The sequence below is a fragment of the Carcharhinus amblyrhynchos genome, chromosome 23, assembly GCF_965287045.1.
Source record: "Carcharhinus amblyrhynchos chromosome 23, sCarAmb.v2.hapA, whole genome shotgun sequence".
In the NCBI taxonomy this organism is placed as follows: domain Eukaryota; kingdom Metazoa; phylum Chordata; class Chondrichthyes; order Carcharhiniformes; family Carcharhinidae; genus Carcharhinus; species Carcharhinus amblyrhynchos.
Window position 1 is genome coordinate 13465191 of NC_137346.1, and position 17582 is coordinate 13482772.

The 17582-nt window shown below is 48.2% G+C and overlaps 1 protein-coding gene across 1 annotated transcript in view; it reads right to left on the minus strand.

The window, feature by feature from the left end:
• ccdc92ba (coiled-coil domain containing 92Ba) overlaps window positions 1–17582 on the minus strand; it is an 83374-nt gene that overhangs the window by 34105 nt on the left and 31687 nt on the right. Inside the window, exon 3 of the mRNA XM_080210557.1 lies at window positions 5988–6035. Within this exon, the coding sequence (XP_080066683.1) occupies window positions 5988–6035 (48 nt within the window). The remainder of the gene's footprint in view (window positions 1–5987; window positions 6036–17582) is intronic.

Sequence of the window (17582 nt, forward strand, 5' to 3'; positions counted from 1 at the left end):
TGACCAATTTACCATACCTGCACATCTTTGTTCTCCCTCAGTGTACCCGAACATGTGGCGTCTAAGGGATTTTCACAGTAACTTCATTGCAGTGTTAATGTAAGCCTATTTGTAACACTAACAAAATAAACTTTAAAACTTAAAAAAATTGTAGAGTTGATTTGGCACATCATGTTCTCCTGTGAAGGCATTAAGAGTTAGATATCAATCCCAGGGCCACGCAGTGGGGCCCCGCTGAATCACTGCTACACTGGAAGTCCTGAAGGACGCAGATGGTGCAGGGTACAGTCCCGGCACAGGATGAGCGCTCCTGCACCGTGTGTGTCAGGAGAAGCCCCATCGGGATGTCATTCAGCCACTGAGGTTGATTTCACTCACATTTCAGGAATTTGGGCCGCAAACATTCACAGAATGCCTGCGCTAATTACTCTCACCACAACAGGGGTTCAGCAGTATCGTGGGGCCACCCCAGCCTCTGTCCCAACCTGCGTTATTTCTAGGATCAGCCGTCAAATTCGCAGGCGAGGTGCTTCAGACTTAATTCTGCCGTTGCAGAGCTCACTTGTTTTTGGAGATCTTGTGGTGAGCTGGTGCGTACGTTCAGGAAGGCCAGAGAATTGCGGGCAGGGTGAGGGGAAGTGGGTGTGGGGCAGGTCTGCCTGGGGTCTAAGAGGGAAGCTGTCGAGGCAGGGACTCTGGATCTAGAAGACAACAGGGGAAGCACTGTAAGGAGAGAAGAGGCTGAGTAGGGCTCTCCATTGAGACTCTACCAGTTCCCGTCTCATGGAAAGGGCTGATTGAAAGTGTTGGTGATCCAGGGAAATACTTCAAGTGAATACTTTGTGGGCCATTTATTTCCTCCTTCTGGAGCATCATGTGTGTCAGATTCAGAGTGGAAGCTCCGCACTCTGCTGGGGCTGTTGTGTTCTGGCACTCTGCCATGTCCGTGCGCTGCCAATGTCATCCTCTGGCACTCTGCCCCAGCCAGCAGGGCCGTGCTCTGGCACTCCACCGCGGCTGCCAGTGCTGCCCTCTGGCACTCCGCCATAGCTGGCCAAGCAGTGACATTGAATACAATTCCCCAACCATGCATTCCATTTCCAAACGCTCGGATGATTTACAGTACCAAGGCTGATATAAATGATATTGGAACATTTTGCTTGCAGTGAGAAATTACTGCATCAACTCTAATCGTACTCCTCAACATGCAGTGGTGTATTGCTGTAGTGAACAACATTGATGCATTGAACTGGAAGCTAAATAAGAACATGAGGAAGAAAGGAACAGAAGAATAGAGGAATAGGTTGATGGGATTGAATGAAGGAGAACTAGAGTTAAGCATTGACAGAGACTTGCTAGGTTAAACAATCTGTATCGGTGCTACAAATAATCTGGAAGAGTCAAACCTTCGTGACTAATTTGCATTGCTGTTGTAAATTTGGGATGAGACTGAGCCGATACAATAAAGAACAAGCATTATCCCCTTCCTCTGGTTACATTCATAGAAATTCTACAGTGCAGAAAGAGGCCATTTGGCTCATTGAGCTGACAACAATCCCACTCAGGTCCTATCCCCGTAACCCCACATACTTACCCTGATAATCCCCCGATACCAAGGGGCAATTTAGCACGGCCAATCCACCTAACCAGCACAGCTTTGGAGTGTGGGAGAAAACCAGAGCATCTGCAGAAAGCCCACGCAGACATGGGGAGAACGTGCAGACTCCAGACAGACAGTGACCCGAGGTCGGAATTGAACCCAGGTCCCTGACGTTGTGAGGCAACAGTGCTAACCACTGTGCCGCCGTGCTGCCCACTACTGTAGGCCTGGGGTCAAACCCAGTGTATCAAAAACAATCTCCTGGAGCTTACAAGGTTGTTCTCAAATCCTCCGAGAGCTGCAGTAACCGAAACAAGACTGAAAGGCTGGCTCCAGTTCAAGTGACTCGTACAAGTGGAACAAATGAGAATGTTAAAAAGGTAGCCCAACTAAAAAAGGTGTCTGCTGGTAAAAATCCACCCACTGAGTCACTGTTTCATATATTGTGGAAGGCGAGATGACTATTCAGTAAAAGTTCTTCACAGTTTTCTCAATGACGTAAGGGACGTTATTAAAGCGATTCTGTGCCAGTGCGAAGGTCATCAGCGATGGACGTCATACCCAGAGGTCATGGGCAAGGTCATTGGCTTTCACAGAGAAATAGAATTGGATGTTAGAATGTAACCAACCGGTGACAGCTTTGTATTGGATGTAATGTGACAAATGGGAACAAGACATAAGGGTCAGCTGACCCAGTAAACCAATTATAGAATGGTGTAGTAGTCAGCTGACTCACTATAAATAAGAAACTATGTAAAATTGTAGGGAGCTAGAGTGGCCCAGGGTGAGGCCCCAGGTTTGGAGTAATGGTGTTTCTTTATTAAACCCTTTCTTTGATTTATAAGTAAGTTTTGTTGTATTTTCATTATCTGCATTTATGAAGAGTTCTTTCTGAAGATACATTGGACACCCATCCCCAGAACATCTGTTAAAATTCCACCCATTCAAAGGGAAAAACTTCATTACATCAGTCACGGGGAAGGAATTGGTCTCGATTCTAGGGAGCAACAGCCCCACTGTTCATTACTACGCTAGACAAAATGGACAAAATAATTGGGAGTAATCCCAAAGGCATTGGTACATGAATTCTGGAATCGCGTGTGTTGATAAACGGAATTTACTGTCTTCCGTCATTGTAAATAAGGTACTCTTATCACTGGTTATCCAGGGTGGTTTCCACCCGTGGCAAAGGTGTTCTAATTCCCCCTAGGTTAACAAGAGACACATCAGCACCTTTGGATTTGAACCTGTGGGAGTAACTTAAAAACTGCATTGAAAACAATGGCTGGGAAAATATCAAACAGGAAATTGGGCTGATTCTCCCAGCTATCTTCAGTAGAATCATTGTTCTTATTACACTTCCAATAAGGGTAGTAGCACTACCACAATGTACTCATCTTATCAAATTGGTCATTTTCTGAGACTTGGAGGAGTCATTAAATGTTTATTTAAACATTAGATTGAAGCCACTGCCTTTCATTAGTGACAATAAGTAGTCTCACAACTCCAGGTTAAAGTCCAAAGGGTTTATTTGGTAGCATGAGCTTTTGGAGCACTGCTCCTTCTATTAGTAAGCTTATATTGATACCTGTCTGCAATGCCCATCTTCCGTATGGCCGATGGGACAATCTGTCACCAACTGGTGTGAGCAATCCTGCTCTGAGCATTGTGCCAAGCCTCTGAAAGGCCCTTCTGCCCTTTCCCGTGCTGCTGACTCCTGGTTTTCCCCCTTTCCTCTATTCATAGAATCCCTGCAGTGCAGAAGGAAGCCATTCGGCCCATCGAGCCTGCATCAACAACAATCCCACCTAGATCCTATTTCCGTAACCCCAGGCATTTGCCCTGCTAGTCTGTCTGAAGCTAAGGGGAAATTAGCCATGGTCACTCCACCTAACCGGCACATTTTTGGACTGTGGGAGGAAACCAGGGGAAACCCACGCAGACACGTGGAGAACGTACAAACTCCACACACACAGTGACCCAAGGCTGGAATCGAACCCGGGTCCGTGGCACTGTGAAGCAGCAGTGCCAACCACTGTGCCACTGTTGGTTTGCACGCAACTTCTGATCATGAATCCCTACCATCTAAAGAAAGCTGGAGACAGGATGATGACGTGTGAATGCAATTATCTCATAGCAGCGAGTGTATCTAAATAAAGTGGACCCCAGAAATAGATGTCTATTTGGGGAATACCAATCATAGCAGGGTATATGACATGAATGGTTTTTAAAAATAAATGAGGAACTGTTTGCAGTGACAGATGGGTTGGTAACCAGAGAACATGGGTTCAAAGTGGTTGGCAAAAAGAACGAAATGGGACATTTTTTGAAGCAGAGGATTGTTATCACCTGGAACGTTCTGTCTGGAAAGGCGATGGAAGCAACTGCAATAGAGATTTCCAAACGGAAATTGGATAAATACTTGAAGGGGAAAAAATTATCATGCTGAAGAGAAAGAGTAGGTGAGTGAGACTAATTACACGGATGTACCAAAGAGCTGGCACAGAGATGATGGACTGAATGGCCTCCTTCCGGGGGTTGTTCTCCCCAGAAAGACAAAGGCTGAGGGGGCGACCCAATAGAAATTTATAAAATTACAAGGGGTATAGATAGGCTGAACAGTTGGAAGCTTTTTCCCAGGGCAGAAGCGACAATCACAAGGGGGCACAAGTTCAAGACAAGGGGAGGGGGAGGTTCAATGGAGATGTGCGGGGAAGTTATTTACACTGAGGTGGTGGGGGTTGGAACGCGCTGCCAAGTGAGGTAGTTGAGGGAGATACATTAGCGACATTTAGAACTTATCTGGATAGACACATGAACAGGTGAGGAATATAGGGATACAGGCGGTTAGTCTAGATAGGACAATGTGATCAGCGCAGGCTTGGTGGGCCGAAGGGCCTGCTCCTGTGCTGTTCTGTGCTATACAATTCTATGGTGTGACACTGCAAACTCATCCACCACGGGAACAACTGGTCCAAAGGACGTGGCTTCGGTTGATGTTATTTTCCCCCAGAGTGTGAAAGGATGGACAAATTGCTCTTGTCTCAGTGAAACTGTTAATGTTAGGAAGCAGCTGACTTTCCCATCATCACCATGGTAATGGTGATTCCACTGACTTTCAAAGCTCTATTTAGTCGCCAGTTCTAGGAGAAGCGTTGAGAGGCCTAGTTACTGTAGCGCTGGTGGGGTGGGGGACACCCTGGGGGCAGCACAGTGGTTAGCACTGCTGCCTCACAGCACCAGGGACCCAGGTTCAATTCCCGGCTTGGGTCACTGCCTGCGTGGAGTCTTCCACATTCTCCCTGTATCTGTGTGGGTTTCCTCCGGGTGCTCCAGTCTTCACTCAATCCAAAGACATGCTGGTTAGGGTGCATTGACCCAAACAGGTGCCGGACTGTGGTGACTAGGAGAATTTCACAGTAACTTCATTGCAATGTTAACGTAAGCCTTGTGACGAATAAATAAACTTTACTTTTGGAACACACCCGGGAAACTTTGCATCGTGAAGAAACTTCCAAATTGGCAGGGTTGTACTGAGTGAGTGTAACAAGTGCAGGGCTCGCAATCTGCTCCGTTCAGCTAGCCAGTGCCAAAATTAGACACTTAGCACCTTAAGGCAGTAGCTGGTCCTCACTGTGAAGCAAACATATTGCTGGTACAGTTACACATCTCCTTCAATTCTGAATCAAAGTATTGATGGTGTGTGGGGCATGGGTGGCACAGTGGTTGGCACTGCTGCCCCATAGCGGCGGGAATCCGGGTTCGATTCCGGCCCTGGGTGACTGTCTGGATGGAGTTTGCACGTTCTCCCCATGTCAGTGAAATGGGGTGGCACAGTGGTTAGCACTGCTGCCTCTCAGCGCCAGGGATCCGGGTTCGATTCCGGCTTCAGGTCGCTGTTTGTGTGGAATCTGCACATTCTCCTCGTGTCTGCGTGGGTTTCCTCCGGGTGCTCTGGTTTCCTCCCACACTCCAGAGATGTACAGATTAGGTGGATTGGCCATGCTAAATTGCCCCTTAGTGTCCAAAGATGTGCAGGTTAGGTGGATTAGCCAAGTTAAATTGCTCCTTAGTGTCCAAATGATGTGTAGGTTATAGAGATTAGCCATGGTAAATGTCCGGGGTTATGGGGATAGGGCAGGGGTGTGCCTGGATAAGACGTTCTTTCGGAGAGTTGGTGCAGGCTCGATGGGCCGAATGGCCTTCTTCTGCACTGCAGGGATTCTACTTGATCAGGAGGCTCTCGTACAGATGTAGTCATTTACATTGTATTGATTATTTCCTTAGGCTGATGATGTGGATGTTACTTTATATTGCGAAATCCCACAACAAACCACCCCAGAATAGTATGCACCATAATAAATAAATCAGATTGTGTATCTCTTACCTGATTGGCCATTTTTTGACGACTTCAAGGCAAGTTCACACGTCAACTCTGTAAAAGACAGCCAACAGCACAGATCAGTAGATAGAAGGTGTAACCCTCGCAATGATTAGGATGTGCAGGACTGGCAGGAGGGGGTGGAACATGGAGAGACAGAGTTACCATCCGTCTCTTTTATGCAGCCCACTGTCTGACGTGCCAAATGAGATATCGAGGGGGTAACATTAACCTCTGCTGCTGGGTGTTTGATCTTCATGTTGAATATCTGGATACATAAGATTCTCTCTGATCATGGTGGCACAAACCTTGGTGCGGCATGCGTAAATTCCTGATGTACCCTTGCTACGGACAAGGCTTCCGACCAAGGGCGCGGACTCGTAAAATTCACCCTTGCCAAACAATGTCTGCTTTGTTATAAACATCATTTTTTTATCCCATTCTATGCAAGCTGTAGAGGCGCCGGTTAGTAACTGCAACATTTTTATTTGATCATTTTACAGGTTGTGGGCGTCACTGGCTGGCCAGCATTTATTGCCCATCTCTGGTTGCCCCTGTTTAAAGGGCACCTGAGAGTCAACCACATTGCTGTGCCTCGAGTCACATGTAGGCCAGGTAAGGGTAGCAGATTTCCTCCCCTAAAGGACATTAATCAACCCGATGGGTTTTTACGACAATTGACAAGATTTTTATTGAATTCAAGTTTCAACATCTGCTACGGTGGGATTTGAACCTAGGTTCCTAGCGCATTACCCTGGATTCTAGTCTAGTGACAGTATCACTACGCCACCGCATAGTTTACAGTGAGTTTTCATCAGTAGCAATTATGTATCACGAAGGCAACATCCAATTGCAATATCCTTCAGTGGATTAAAGTACGTTACAGAGATGAAACAGGGTGAGCTGTGGAAAGGGTTGAAATAGCAGCAATGACTGAAAGAATAGTCATAGAGTCATAGAACCCCTACAGTGCAGAAAGAGGCCATTCAGCCCATCGAGTCTGTGCAGACTCTCCCAAAGAGCATCCCACCCAGGCCCTCACCTCCACCTTATCCAGCATGGACAATCCGCTGAACCTACACATCAGTGTATACTAAGGGGCAATTTAACATGGTTGATCCACCTAACCTGCGCATCTTTGGAGTGTGGGAGGAAACCGGAGCACCCGGAGGAAGCCATACAGACGCGGGGAGAATGTGCAAGCTCCACACAGTTAGTCACTCAAGGCCAAAATCAAATCCGGGTCCCTGGCACTGTGAGGCAGTGGTGCTAACCACTGTGCCACCAAGTGAAGGGCAGAGGTTTGTGAGGAGGGGAGAGAAAAAGTAAGGCAGAAGGGTTTGGGGTGGCATGGCGGCACAGTGATTAGCACTGCTGCCTCACAGCACCAGGGACCCAGGTTCGAATAGGATAGGATGAGGCTGGTATGGAGTGTAAGTACAGGCCAGGTGGCTGAAAGCCCTGTTTCTGTGTTGTAATTCTGCATAGCTCCTCACATTACCACAGTGTCACAATATTCCAAAATCATTTGTGAAGTACACCTTTTCATGTTTTTATAAATTTACTCACAGAATGTGAGCATTGCTGGCTGGGCCAGCATTTATTGTCCATCCCTAATTGTGCTTGAGAAGGTGGGAACGAGCTGCCTTCTTGAGCTGCTGCCGTCCATGTGGTGTAGGTACACCCACAATGAGAGTTCCAGGACTTTGACCCAGCGACAGAGAAGGAACACTCAGAATGGTGAGTGACTTGGAGAGGAAATTGCCAGGTAGTGGTATTCCCAGGTATCAGGTGTTCTGACAGTGTCATTGGTTTGGTAGGTGCTGTCTCAGGAGCCTTGGTGTGTTCCTGCAGCGCATCTTGTAGATGTTTCAGTTTTATTTATTAGTGTTACAAGTAAGCTTACATTAACAATGAAGTTACAATGAAAATCCCTGCTGCCACTGTACGTCACTGCTGGAGCTATTGAATATTTGTGGATAGGTTATGGGGTGCATAACAAGTGGGCTACTTTGTCCTGGATGGTGTCAAGCTTCTTGAGTGTTGTTGGGAGCTGCACTCATCCAGACAAATGGAGAGTATTCCATCATGTTCCTGACTAGTGCCTCCTAGATAGTGGATAGGCTTTGGGGAGCCAGGAGGTAAGTTACTCGCCACAGGATTCCCAGCCTCTGACCTGCTCTTGTAGCCACAGTAGTTGTATGGCTTGTCCAGTTTCTGGTCAACGGTAACCCTCAGGATGTTGAAAATTTGGGATTGAGTGATGGTAATACCATTGAATGTCAAGAGGAGATGGTTAGATCCTCTCTTGTTGGAGATGGTCATTGCCTGGCACTTGCGCGGCACAAATGTTACTTGCCAGTTGTCAGCCGAAGCTTGGATATTGTCCAGGTCTTACTGCATTTGTACATGAACTGCAAATGTCAATCACACATCTCATTACCCCATGTGATAAATCACCAATTTAATCTTAGTGATGTTAGAATCATAGAATCCCTACAGCGCAGAAGGCGGCCATTTGGCCCATTGAGTCTGCACCAACTCTCCGACAGAGCATCCCACCCAGCCCCTATCCCTGTAACCCCTTGAATTTATCCTGCTAATCCACCTAACCAGCACATCTCGAGACACTAAAGGGAATTTTAGCCTGGCCAATCCACCTAAGCTGCCCATCTTTGGAGTGTGAGGGGAAACCGGAACACCTTGAGGAAACCCATGCAGACACGAGGAGAATGTGCAAACTCCACACAGACAGTGACCCAAGCCGGGAATCGAACCCGGGTCCCTGGAGCTGTGAGGCAGCAGTGCCAACCACTGTGCCACCCTTGCTGGTTGAGGGAAAACCAGGACATTGGGAAAACATCTTGGTCACTTACTCTCTCCCTTGTTCCCTGATTGATGGAATTCAAATCATTTTGGTTGTCAAATAGGAGGCAGAGAGTGGGGGTCAATGGGTGCTATTCGGATTGGCGGTTGGTGACTAGTGGGGTGCCCCAGGGGTCGGTGCTGGGGCCTCAGCTATTTACCATTTATATAGATGATCTGGAGGAGGGAACCGAGTGCAGGGTGTCGAAATTTGCTGATGACACCAAGATTGGGGGAAAGGTAAATTGTGCGGAGGGCGTGGAGAGTCTGCAGAAGGATCTAGATAGGCTGGGCGAATGGGCCAGGAAATGGCAAATGGAATTTAATTGTTGGCAAGTGTGAGGTGGTCCACTTTGGTAGGAAGAATGGTAGGAAGGACTATTACTTACGTGGCAAAAAACTGCAGCAGGCGACGGTGCAGAGGGACCTCGGGGTCCTTGTGCATGAGTCGCAAAAACCCAGCTTGCAGGTGCAGCAGGTGGTCAGGAAGGCGAATGGGATGCTGGCCTTCATAGCGAGGGGGATTGAATATAAAAGTAGGGAGGTCTTGCTGCAGCTGTATAGGGCATTGGTGAGGCCGCAGCTGGAGTACTGTGTGCAGTTTTGGGCGCCGCACCTGCGCAAGGATATTTTGGCCCTGGAGGGAGTGCAGAGGAGGTTTACTAGGCTGATACCGGAGTTGAGGGGATTGAGCTATGAGGAGAGGCTGAATAAACTAGGCTTGTACTCGTTAGAGTTTAGAAGAATGAGGGGAGATCTCATTGAGACATATAAGATGATGAATGGGATGGATAGGATAGAGGTGGAGAGACTCTTCCCGCTCAAAAAAGACAGTAGGACTAGGGGGCACAGCCTCAAGATAAAGGGGAGGCGGTTTAGAACGGAGTTGAGGAGGAACTTCTTCACTCAAAGGGTGGTGAATCTCTGGAATTCTCTGCCCGTTGAAGTGGTGGAGGCTGCCTCGCTAAATATTTTTAAGAAGCGGGTTGATAGGTTCTTGATAAGAGAGGGGATTAAGGGTTATGGGGAGAGGGCGGGAAAGTGGAACTGAGCCACGACAGATCAGCCATGATCTTATTGAATGGCGGGGCAGGCTCGAAGGGCTAGATGGCCTACTCCTGCTCCTATTTCTTATGTTCTTATTACACAAATTTCATATTAGTTGACACCTTCCTTGCACCCCCTCACCTGCCAATAAAGTCTTGCATTCATATAGCACTCTTCACATCCATCAGACCTCTCAATCTGCTTTATGGCTACCGAAATGATTTTTTTTTGAAGTGTAGTCATTGTTTAATGTAGAAAACACAAGTCAATTTACACGCAGGAAACTCCCACAAATAGTAATGTGATGAATGATCAGATAATTGGTCATGTTTGGGTGGTGATTGAAAAATAAATATTGGCCAGGGTGCAAAGATCCCTTCCCTGCTCTTCTTCAAAGCAAAGCAACAGATCTTTTACATCAACTCAAGTGCCACAGTGTCTAGCACTGCTGCCCCACAGTGCCAGGGACCCAGGTTTGATTCCCTGCTAGGGTCATTGTCTGTGCGGAGTTTGCACATTCTCCCCGTGTCTGCGTGGGGTTCCTCCGGGTGCTCCGATTTCCTCCCTCAGTGCACTCGAGCAGGCACTGGGGTGTGGCCGCTAGGGGGATTTTCGCAGTAACTTCATCATGGTGTTAACGTAAGCCTACTTGTGACAGTGTTAAATAAACCTTAAAACTTAAATGGATGGGGCTCGGTTTAACGCCTCATCTCAAAGTCTGCGGCTCTGACACTGCAGCACCCCCCCAGCACTGCCAGGGAATGTCAGTCTTGATTGATGCACTCAGGCCCTCGGAGTGGGATGTGAACTCGGCAACTCGTGATTCCGAGGGAGGAATGATACTGACTCAGCCATGATGACACCCACGGTGAAATCCATAGCATTGTACAAATGAGATTTAATATTAATGTCGGAAAAACAGCTGGTCATAATTCATAAATGTGGAGGATAGATGTCTATTATCCTGCAGATATTTCCCCAGAGGCCGGCAGAAAGCTTTTATGAATCATATACTGCCCAGTGTTCTCTGTGAGCTGAGCAATTTGCAGAGAAGGAGGAACAGTACGTGATTCATAAAAGCTTTCTGCTAGGCTGGGCCAGTAAGGCTCCCTGACACAACACCGTTCCTTTAAATGTGCAGCTTTAACATTTATTACGCACGCTTTATTGATTCAAGGGGGAAAATAAAACAAACACAACCCCTTGTGCGCTCGGTGGAACGAGAGTTAAAGTTACAGAGTTCCATGCTGAACGTGATTCCCGTCTCATCATCGAGCCCCCAGCCATTCCACACAATCTCTGCTCTGGTGAAAATATGGAGCGACACAGTGGTGAGCACTGCTGCCTCACAGTGCCATGGTCCCGGGTTCATAGAATCCTACAGTGAGGAAGAGGCCGTTCGGCCCATTGAGTCTGCACCGAGTACAATCCCACCCAGGCCCTAACCCCATCACCCCATACATTTACTCTAGCTAGTTCCCCCCGACACTAAAGGGTTCGATTCCCGGCCTGGGTCACTGTCTGTGTGGAGTCTGCATGTTCTCCCCGTATCTGTGTGGGTTTCCTCCGAGTGCTTCGGTTTCCTCCCGCGTCCCACGAAGGTGTTAGATGGATTGCCCGTGCTAAATTGTCCGTTAGATGGATTAATCATGGTAAATGTGTGGGGATAGGGTGGGGGAAAGGGCCTGGATTAGAAACTCTGTCAGAGAGTGAGTGCAGAGTCAATGAGCCAAATGGCCTCTTCTGCATTGTAGGATTCTATGAATCATTTTATAAATAATCCCTTTTAGGATTAGTGGAATCTGGATAGTGGTATGTCCCAGGGATTTGCTTTGAAGCACCTCTGCTGGTTTGGGCCTACTTTTAGGCTTCTGATAACTATGAATCAAACCGTGCGACCAGCCTGATTTTCCCTTTCTTCCCCCGGGCCTGTGCTTCCACATTCAGCACGCTGGCAGCAGCAATATATCACTAACACCAAATTTTGGTCAGGATCCTTGGTGAAACTCAATCTGGTGTGTATTCTGTGCAGCACCGGGTGCACCAAACCGTCCCATTAACAGAACACAGTCAACTCTGTGCAGACTCGATGGGCCGAATGGCCTTCTGCTGCACTGTAGGGACGCTATGATTCTCTGGCTGACTGATGTGCTAACAATCTGCTAATAATGACTGTGCAGGTGAACAATCATTTCACGTTTATCATTACTTGGTGAAGTTTAAAGTTTATTTATTAGTGTCACAAGTATTGGCTTATATTAACACTGCAATGAAGTTACTGTGAAAATCCCCAAGTCGCCACACTCCAGCACCTGTTAGAGTACACTGAGGGAGAATTTAGCACCTAACCAGCGTGTCTTTCGGACTGCGGGAGGAAACTGGAGCATCCGGAGGAAACCAACGCAGACACGGGGAGAACATGCAGACTCCACACAGACAGTGACCCAAGCCGGGAATCGAACCCAGGCCCCTGGCACTGTCAGGCAGCAGTGTTAACCACTGTGCCACCATGTAGTGTCACATGATTGGTTATACCCAGACGAAATCAGATCAGTTTTGTCCGGAATTCTCTGGTCTCGTTCGCCCCGTCAGTGCTGGCAGCGAGAACGGAGAATGTGGCACTCGGCCAAAACTCCATTCACTGCAGCGGGACTGGAAAATCCATGGGGCGAGCTTGGAGAACGCTGGCCGTGGGGGGAGGGGGTGAGGTCTGAGAATCCCAGCTGTGGGGGGGGGAGGGGGTAGGGGGGGGCCAGGTTGGAGAATCCCAGCCTCGTGAGGTGAGGTCGGAGAATCCCAACCTCACGGGCTGCGAGGTCAGGAGAATCCCAGTCGTGGGGGGAGCGAGGTCGGAAAATCCCGGCATTGCGGGGCGAGGTCGGAGAATCCCGGCACTGTAAGGGGAGGTCGGAGAATCCCGATCTCGCAGGGGAAGCGAGGTCAGAGAATCCTGACTCTGTGGGCTGAGGTTGGAGAATCCCACCTCTGCGGAGCGAGGTCAGAGAATCCTGATCGTGGGGGTAGCAAGGTCAGAGAATCTCGACCGCGGGGGAGCGAGGTCGGAGAATCCTGGCCTTGCGGCGTGGCAAGATTGGAAAATCCCAGCCGGCATCTCTGACAATGCAGCTCCCCCTCAGTGTTGCACTGGAGAGTCATCCTCCAATTCCTTTATTTTGCAGTGTCTTGAGTGAAAGATCCACCTTCTGACTCCTGGGTGAAAGTGCTCTGACTGAGCCACGGCTTACACTGACGGAAGTGGACTGGCCTCAGTGCAGGACATTCACAGGGTGGGAGTGGGGATCCAGAGAAAAGTTGGTGAAAATTATACGCTCCAATTGGTCATGGGCAGGCTAGTTCGGACACTATGTTGGACCTCAAGAGTCCTTGGACAGCTGATGGTAAACCCAAACCCTGATCGTTTTTCAGAGAAGCCGTGCTGGGAAGTGTACATGTCTGTACCTCTGATGATGACCAGGTCTGGCTTGCAAAGTTCTATAGACTGAGCCATTCAATAATGAGATCTGCCAGTTAAAAGTTGCAGATTGCTGGACTTGCTACATTGGAACTAAAACGACACTCCCCCCCTCCCACTCCTGTGCCACTGAAATGCTGTGCCTTTGATGGGAGGTATTGTCTGTACAGCCTGGGGTGGGCTGAAGGTGCTTTTCTGCACTGTCTGACCCTATGGGCAGATTTTTAATGTCCCGCCTGTCACGGGAATCAGGGCAGGCAGGGGGCGGACCATGGGAAGGTCCACTGACCTCGGGCGGGATTTTATGGTTTTGGGATAGAGGCGTACAATCTCCCCCATAACGAAGTGAAGCCGATTTTCAGTCAGGTGTACCGCTCATTAAACCCTGCCATGTGGCGAGAGCCTGATTCTTAAGATTTCTCTTTGTTTTCAAACCCCTCCACAGCCTCGTCCCTCACTAACTCTGTAATTTCCTCCAGCCCCACAAATGTCCAAGGGGAGGTGGTGGCAGAGTGGTATTACCGCGAGACTCTTAATCCAGAAACTCAGCAAATGTTCTGGGGTTCGAGTCCCACCACGGCAGATGGTGGAATCTGAATTCAATAAAAGATATCCGGAATTAAGAATCTACTGATGACCGTGAAACCATTGTCGGAAAAACCTATCTGGTTCACTAATGTCCCTCGGGGAAGGGAATCTGCTGTCCTCACTCGGTCTGGCCTACGTGTGACTCTACAGCCACAGCAATGCCACTCACAAACGTCCTGGGGCAACTAGGAATGAGCAATAAATGCTGACCTGCCAGTGGCACCCATGCCCCATGAATGAATAAAGACTGTGCTCTCTAATTCTGGCCTTCTGTGCACCTCTACCACCACCTTCCCCCCATCACCGTCCCCCCCTCCAATTTTAATCTCCATAATTGGGTGGTCATGCCTTCAATTTCTCATGCCCCAAGCTCTGGAACATCCATCCTACACCTCTCTGTCTATTTATCCCCACTTTCCTGCTTAAAGGCATTTTTAAAACCACCCCTTTGACCAAGTTATTGGTCATTGACCTAACATATCCTTATGTGGCGAGTGGTATCATTCTTTCTTTCATACTGCTCAAGTGAAGTGCTTTGGGGCATCTTACAGCGTTAAATGTCTGTGTGGAGTTTGCACGTTGTCCCTGTGTCTGTGTGGGTTTCCCCCAGGTGCTCCAGTTACCTCCCACAGTCCAAAGATGTGTGGGTTAGGTGCACTGACCATGCTACATTGCTCCTTTGTGTCCTGGGACGCGTAGTTAGAGGGATTAGCAGGGTAGATACATGGGGTTACAGGCATAGGGCCTGGGTAGAATTGGTTTCAGTGCAGACTCGATGCAGTTCATCAGCTGTCCTGGTCAGTATTTAGTGGGAGCTTGCTGTGCACAAATTGGCTGTCTTGTTTCCTACGTTAGAACGGTGACTGCACTTCATTGGCAGTAAAGCACTTTGGGACATTGCAACATTGCGAAAGGCGCTATATAAATGCAAGTTCCTTCTCTCTGAGTGTGGCTTGTATATTTTGTACTTGCACTATAGGGATTCTATGAAATGTACTACATAAATGTGAATTATTCCATAGAATCCCTACAGTACAAAAGGAGGCCATTTGGCCCATCGAGTCTGTACCGACCACAATCCCACCCAGCCCCTATTCCCATCACTCTCATTTACTCTGCTAATCCCCCTGACAGTAGGGTCAATTTAGCATGGTCAATCTACCTAACCTGCTCATCTTTGGAGTGTGGGAGGAAACCGGAGCATCTGGAGGAAACCCATGCAGACACGGGTAGAATGTGCAAGCTCCGCACAGACAGTGACCCGAGGCTGGAATTGAACCCGGGTCCCTGGCGCTGTGAGACAGCCGTGCTAGCCACTGTGCTGCCCTTGCTATTGTTGCTTAACGTGTACAATCCGGTATCTCCTTGTGAGCCTCACTATTTCACTGAGGGGAGCAGGAGATATGGCATCATCAGTTGGCTTTACCGTCCTGCCTTCCCATTACCACATCAGCTGCATTCCTGCATGTACTGGGTTACAGTCGATATCTTACTGGCAGCTGACCTAATGCTTTGTATTCAAGTTCCTCGAAACCTCATTCTACCTTGAGATTTCAGTGACTTTGAGAAGCCAGTGTGCTCACTAGCCATGAGCGAGACTACAGATTACCAGCCGGTCTTGTGTTCCTGGCCCTCTGCAGCTGCAGTGGAGAACCATTTCTCACACAGGCGGCAGCAATTTTCTCTGTGCGCCTCTTGGAGAACACAAGTCTGCATCGTCCTCAGACAGCTGGTGAAAGTCACGCGTGTCACAGTGGTCTAGCAATCTGGTCACCTCTCACCGCTTCCCCGTCTAGACTAACGGGGGTGAATTGTACTCGCGGCTGTCTCCCTTTCCAATTAAAATCGAATTCTGTGACGCACCTCACTCTGTGCGCATTGCGTACAATTTCCACAAGGGAGGAACACGTAGGAATTTTAAAAAGCAGCTCGGTGAAGGGAGACCCTAAACCAGGAAAAGATTCAGGACATGGGCAGGGCTCAGGAACACTGCTCCTTGGTGAAAAAATATTCCTTCTTTAGCTTCAAGAAGATTCTTTAATTATTAAAAGGAACAGGCAAACTCCAACAAGCATAGGTTTGGAGTTCACATTCACAAAATACACAAGCCGCACTCAAAGAGAGAAGGGGATTGCATTTATGTAGCGCCTTTCACAACGTTGTAATGTCCCAAAGTGCTTTACTGCCAATGATTCAGTCATCGTTCTAATGTAGGAAACAAAACAGCCTATTTGTGCACAGCAAGCTCCCACTAAATGCTGACCAGGACAGCAGGTGAACTGCATCCCTTTGAACATTACAGAACCATCGAATCCCTACAGTACAGAAAGAGGCCATTCAGCCCATTGAAATTGCACCGACTCACCGACAGAGCATCTTACCCACCATCACTCCCCCCTTTTGCCCATTCCCTGTAATCCCATGCATCTATCATGGCTAACCTTTCTAACGTACACATCTTGTATTTGTCAAGACGCCCCTTAAAAGTCACCACCGTATCCGCTTTCACTACCTCCCCCGGCAATGAGCTCCAGACAGCCAACACTCTGTGTAAAAAATCTGCCTCGTACATCTCTTCTAAAACTTGCCCCTCGCACTTTAAATCTCTCTCTATCTTAAAGACACTCAATGACCTGCCCTCCACAGCCCCCTGTGGCAACGAGTTCCACAAATTCACCAGCCTCTTGCTGAGGAATTTCTTCCTCAGTTTTAAGGGAGCGTCCCTTCACTCCGAGATTGTGCCTTCGAGTTCTGGTCTCTCCCACTAGTGGAAACATCCTCTCCATGTCCACTCAATTGAGACCTCTCAGTATTCTGTAAGTTTCAAATAGATCCCCCCTCATCCTTCTAAATTGCATTGAGTATAGGCCCAGACTCCTCAACTGCTCCTCATACCACAAATCCTTCATTCCTGGGATCATCCTAGTGAACCTCCTCTTAGACCCTCTCCAAGACCAGCACATCCTTCCTTCGGTATGGGGCCCAAAACTGCTCACAATATTCCTAATGGGGTCTGTCCAACGCCTTATACAGCCTCAGTAGTTCGCAGAGGTGTTGCTCATCTTCTTATCTACGTGGCAAGGCACTTATAATTGTCGCACAACTATAACTAAAAGAGCCAAGATTACGACCACTGAGGTAAACCATGTTTAAAAGTTTAAAGGAGAAGTGGCTTCATTTTGGGGTAATGAAGTTGAGTGGGGTTTTAGTTTTAGGAATAGGATGTGAGGCATCCTGCCTCTACCACCCTCCCAGGCAGCGTATTCCAAACCACCACCCTCTGGACAAAGAAGTTTTTCTCACTCCCCTCTAAACCTCCTGCCCATCACCTTGAACCTATGACCCCTCATGACTGACCCTTCAACTAAGGGGAACAGCTGTTCCTTATCCACTCTGTCCATGTCTCTCATAATCTTGTAAACCTTGATCAGGTCACCCCTCAGTCTCCTCTGCTCCAACGAAAACAATCCAATCCTATCCAATCTTTCTTCATAACTTAAAGGTTCCATCCCAGGTAACATCCTGGTGAATCTCCTCTGCACCCTCTCCAGTGCAATCACATCCTTCCTATAATGTAGTGACCAGAACTGCACACAGTAGTTTAGCTGTGGCCTCACCAAAGTCCTAAA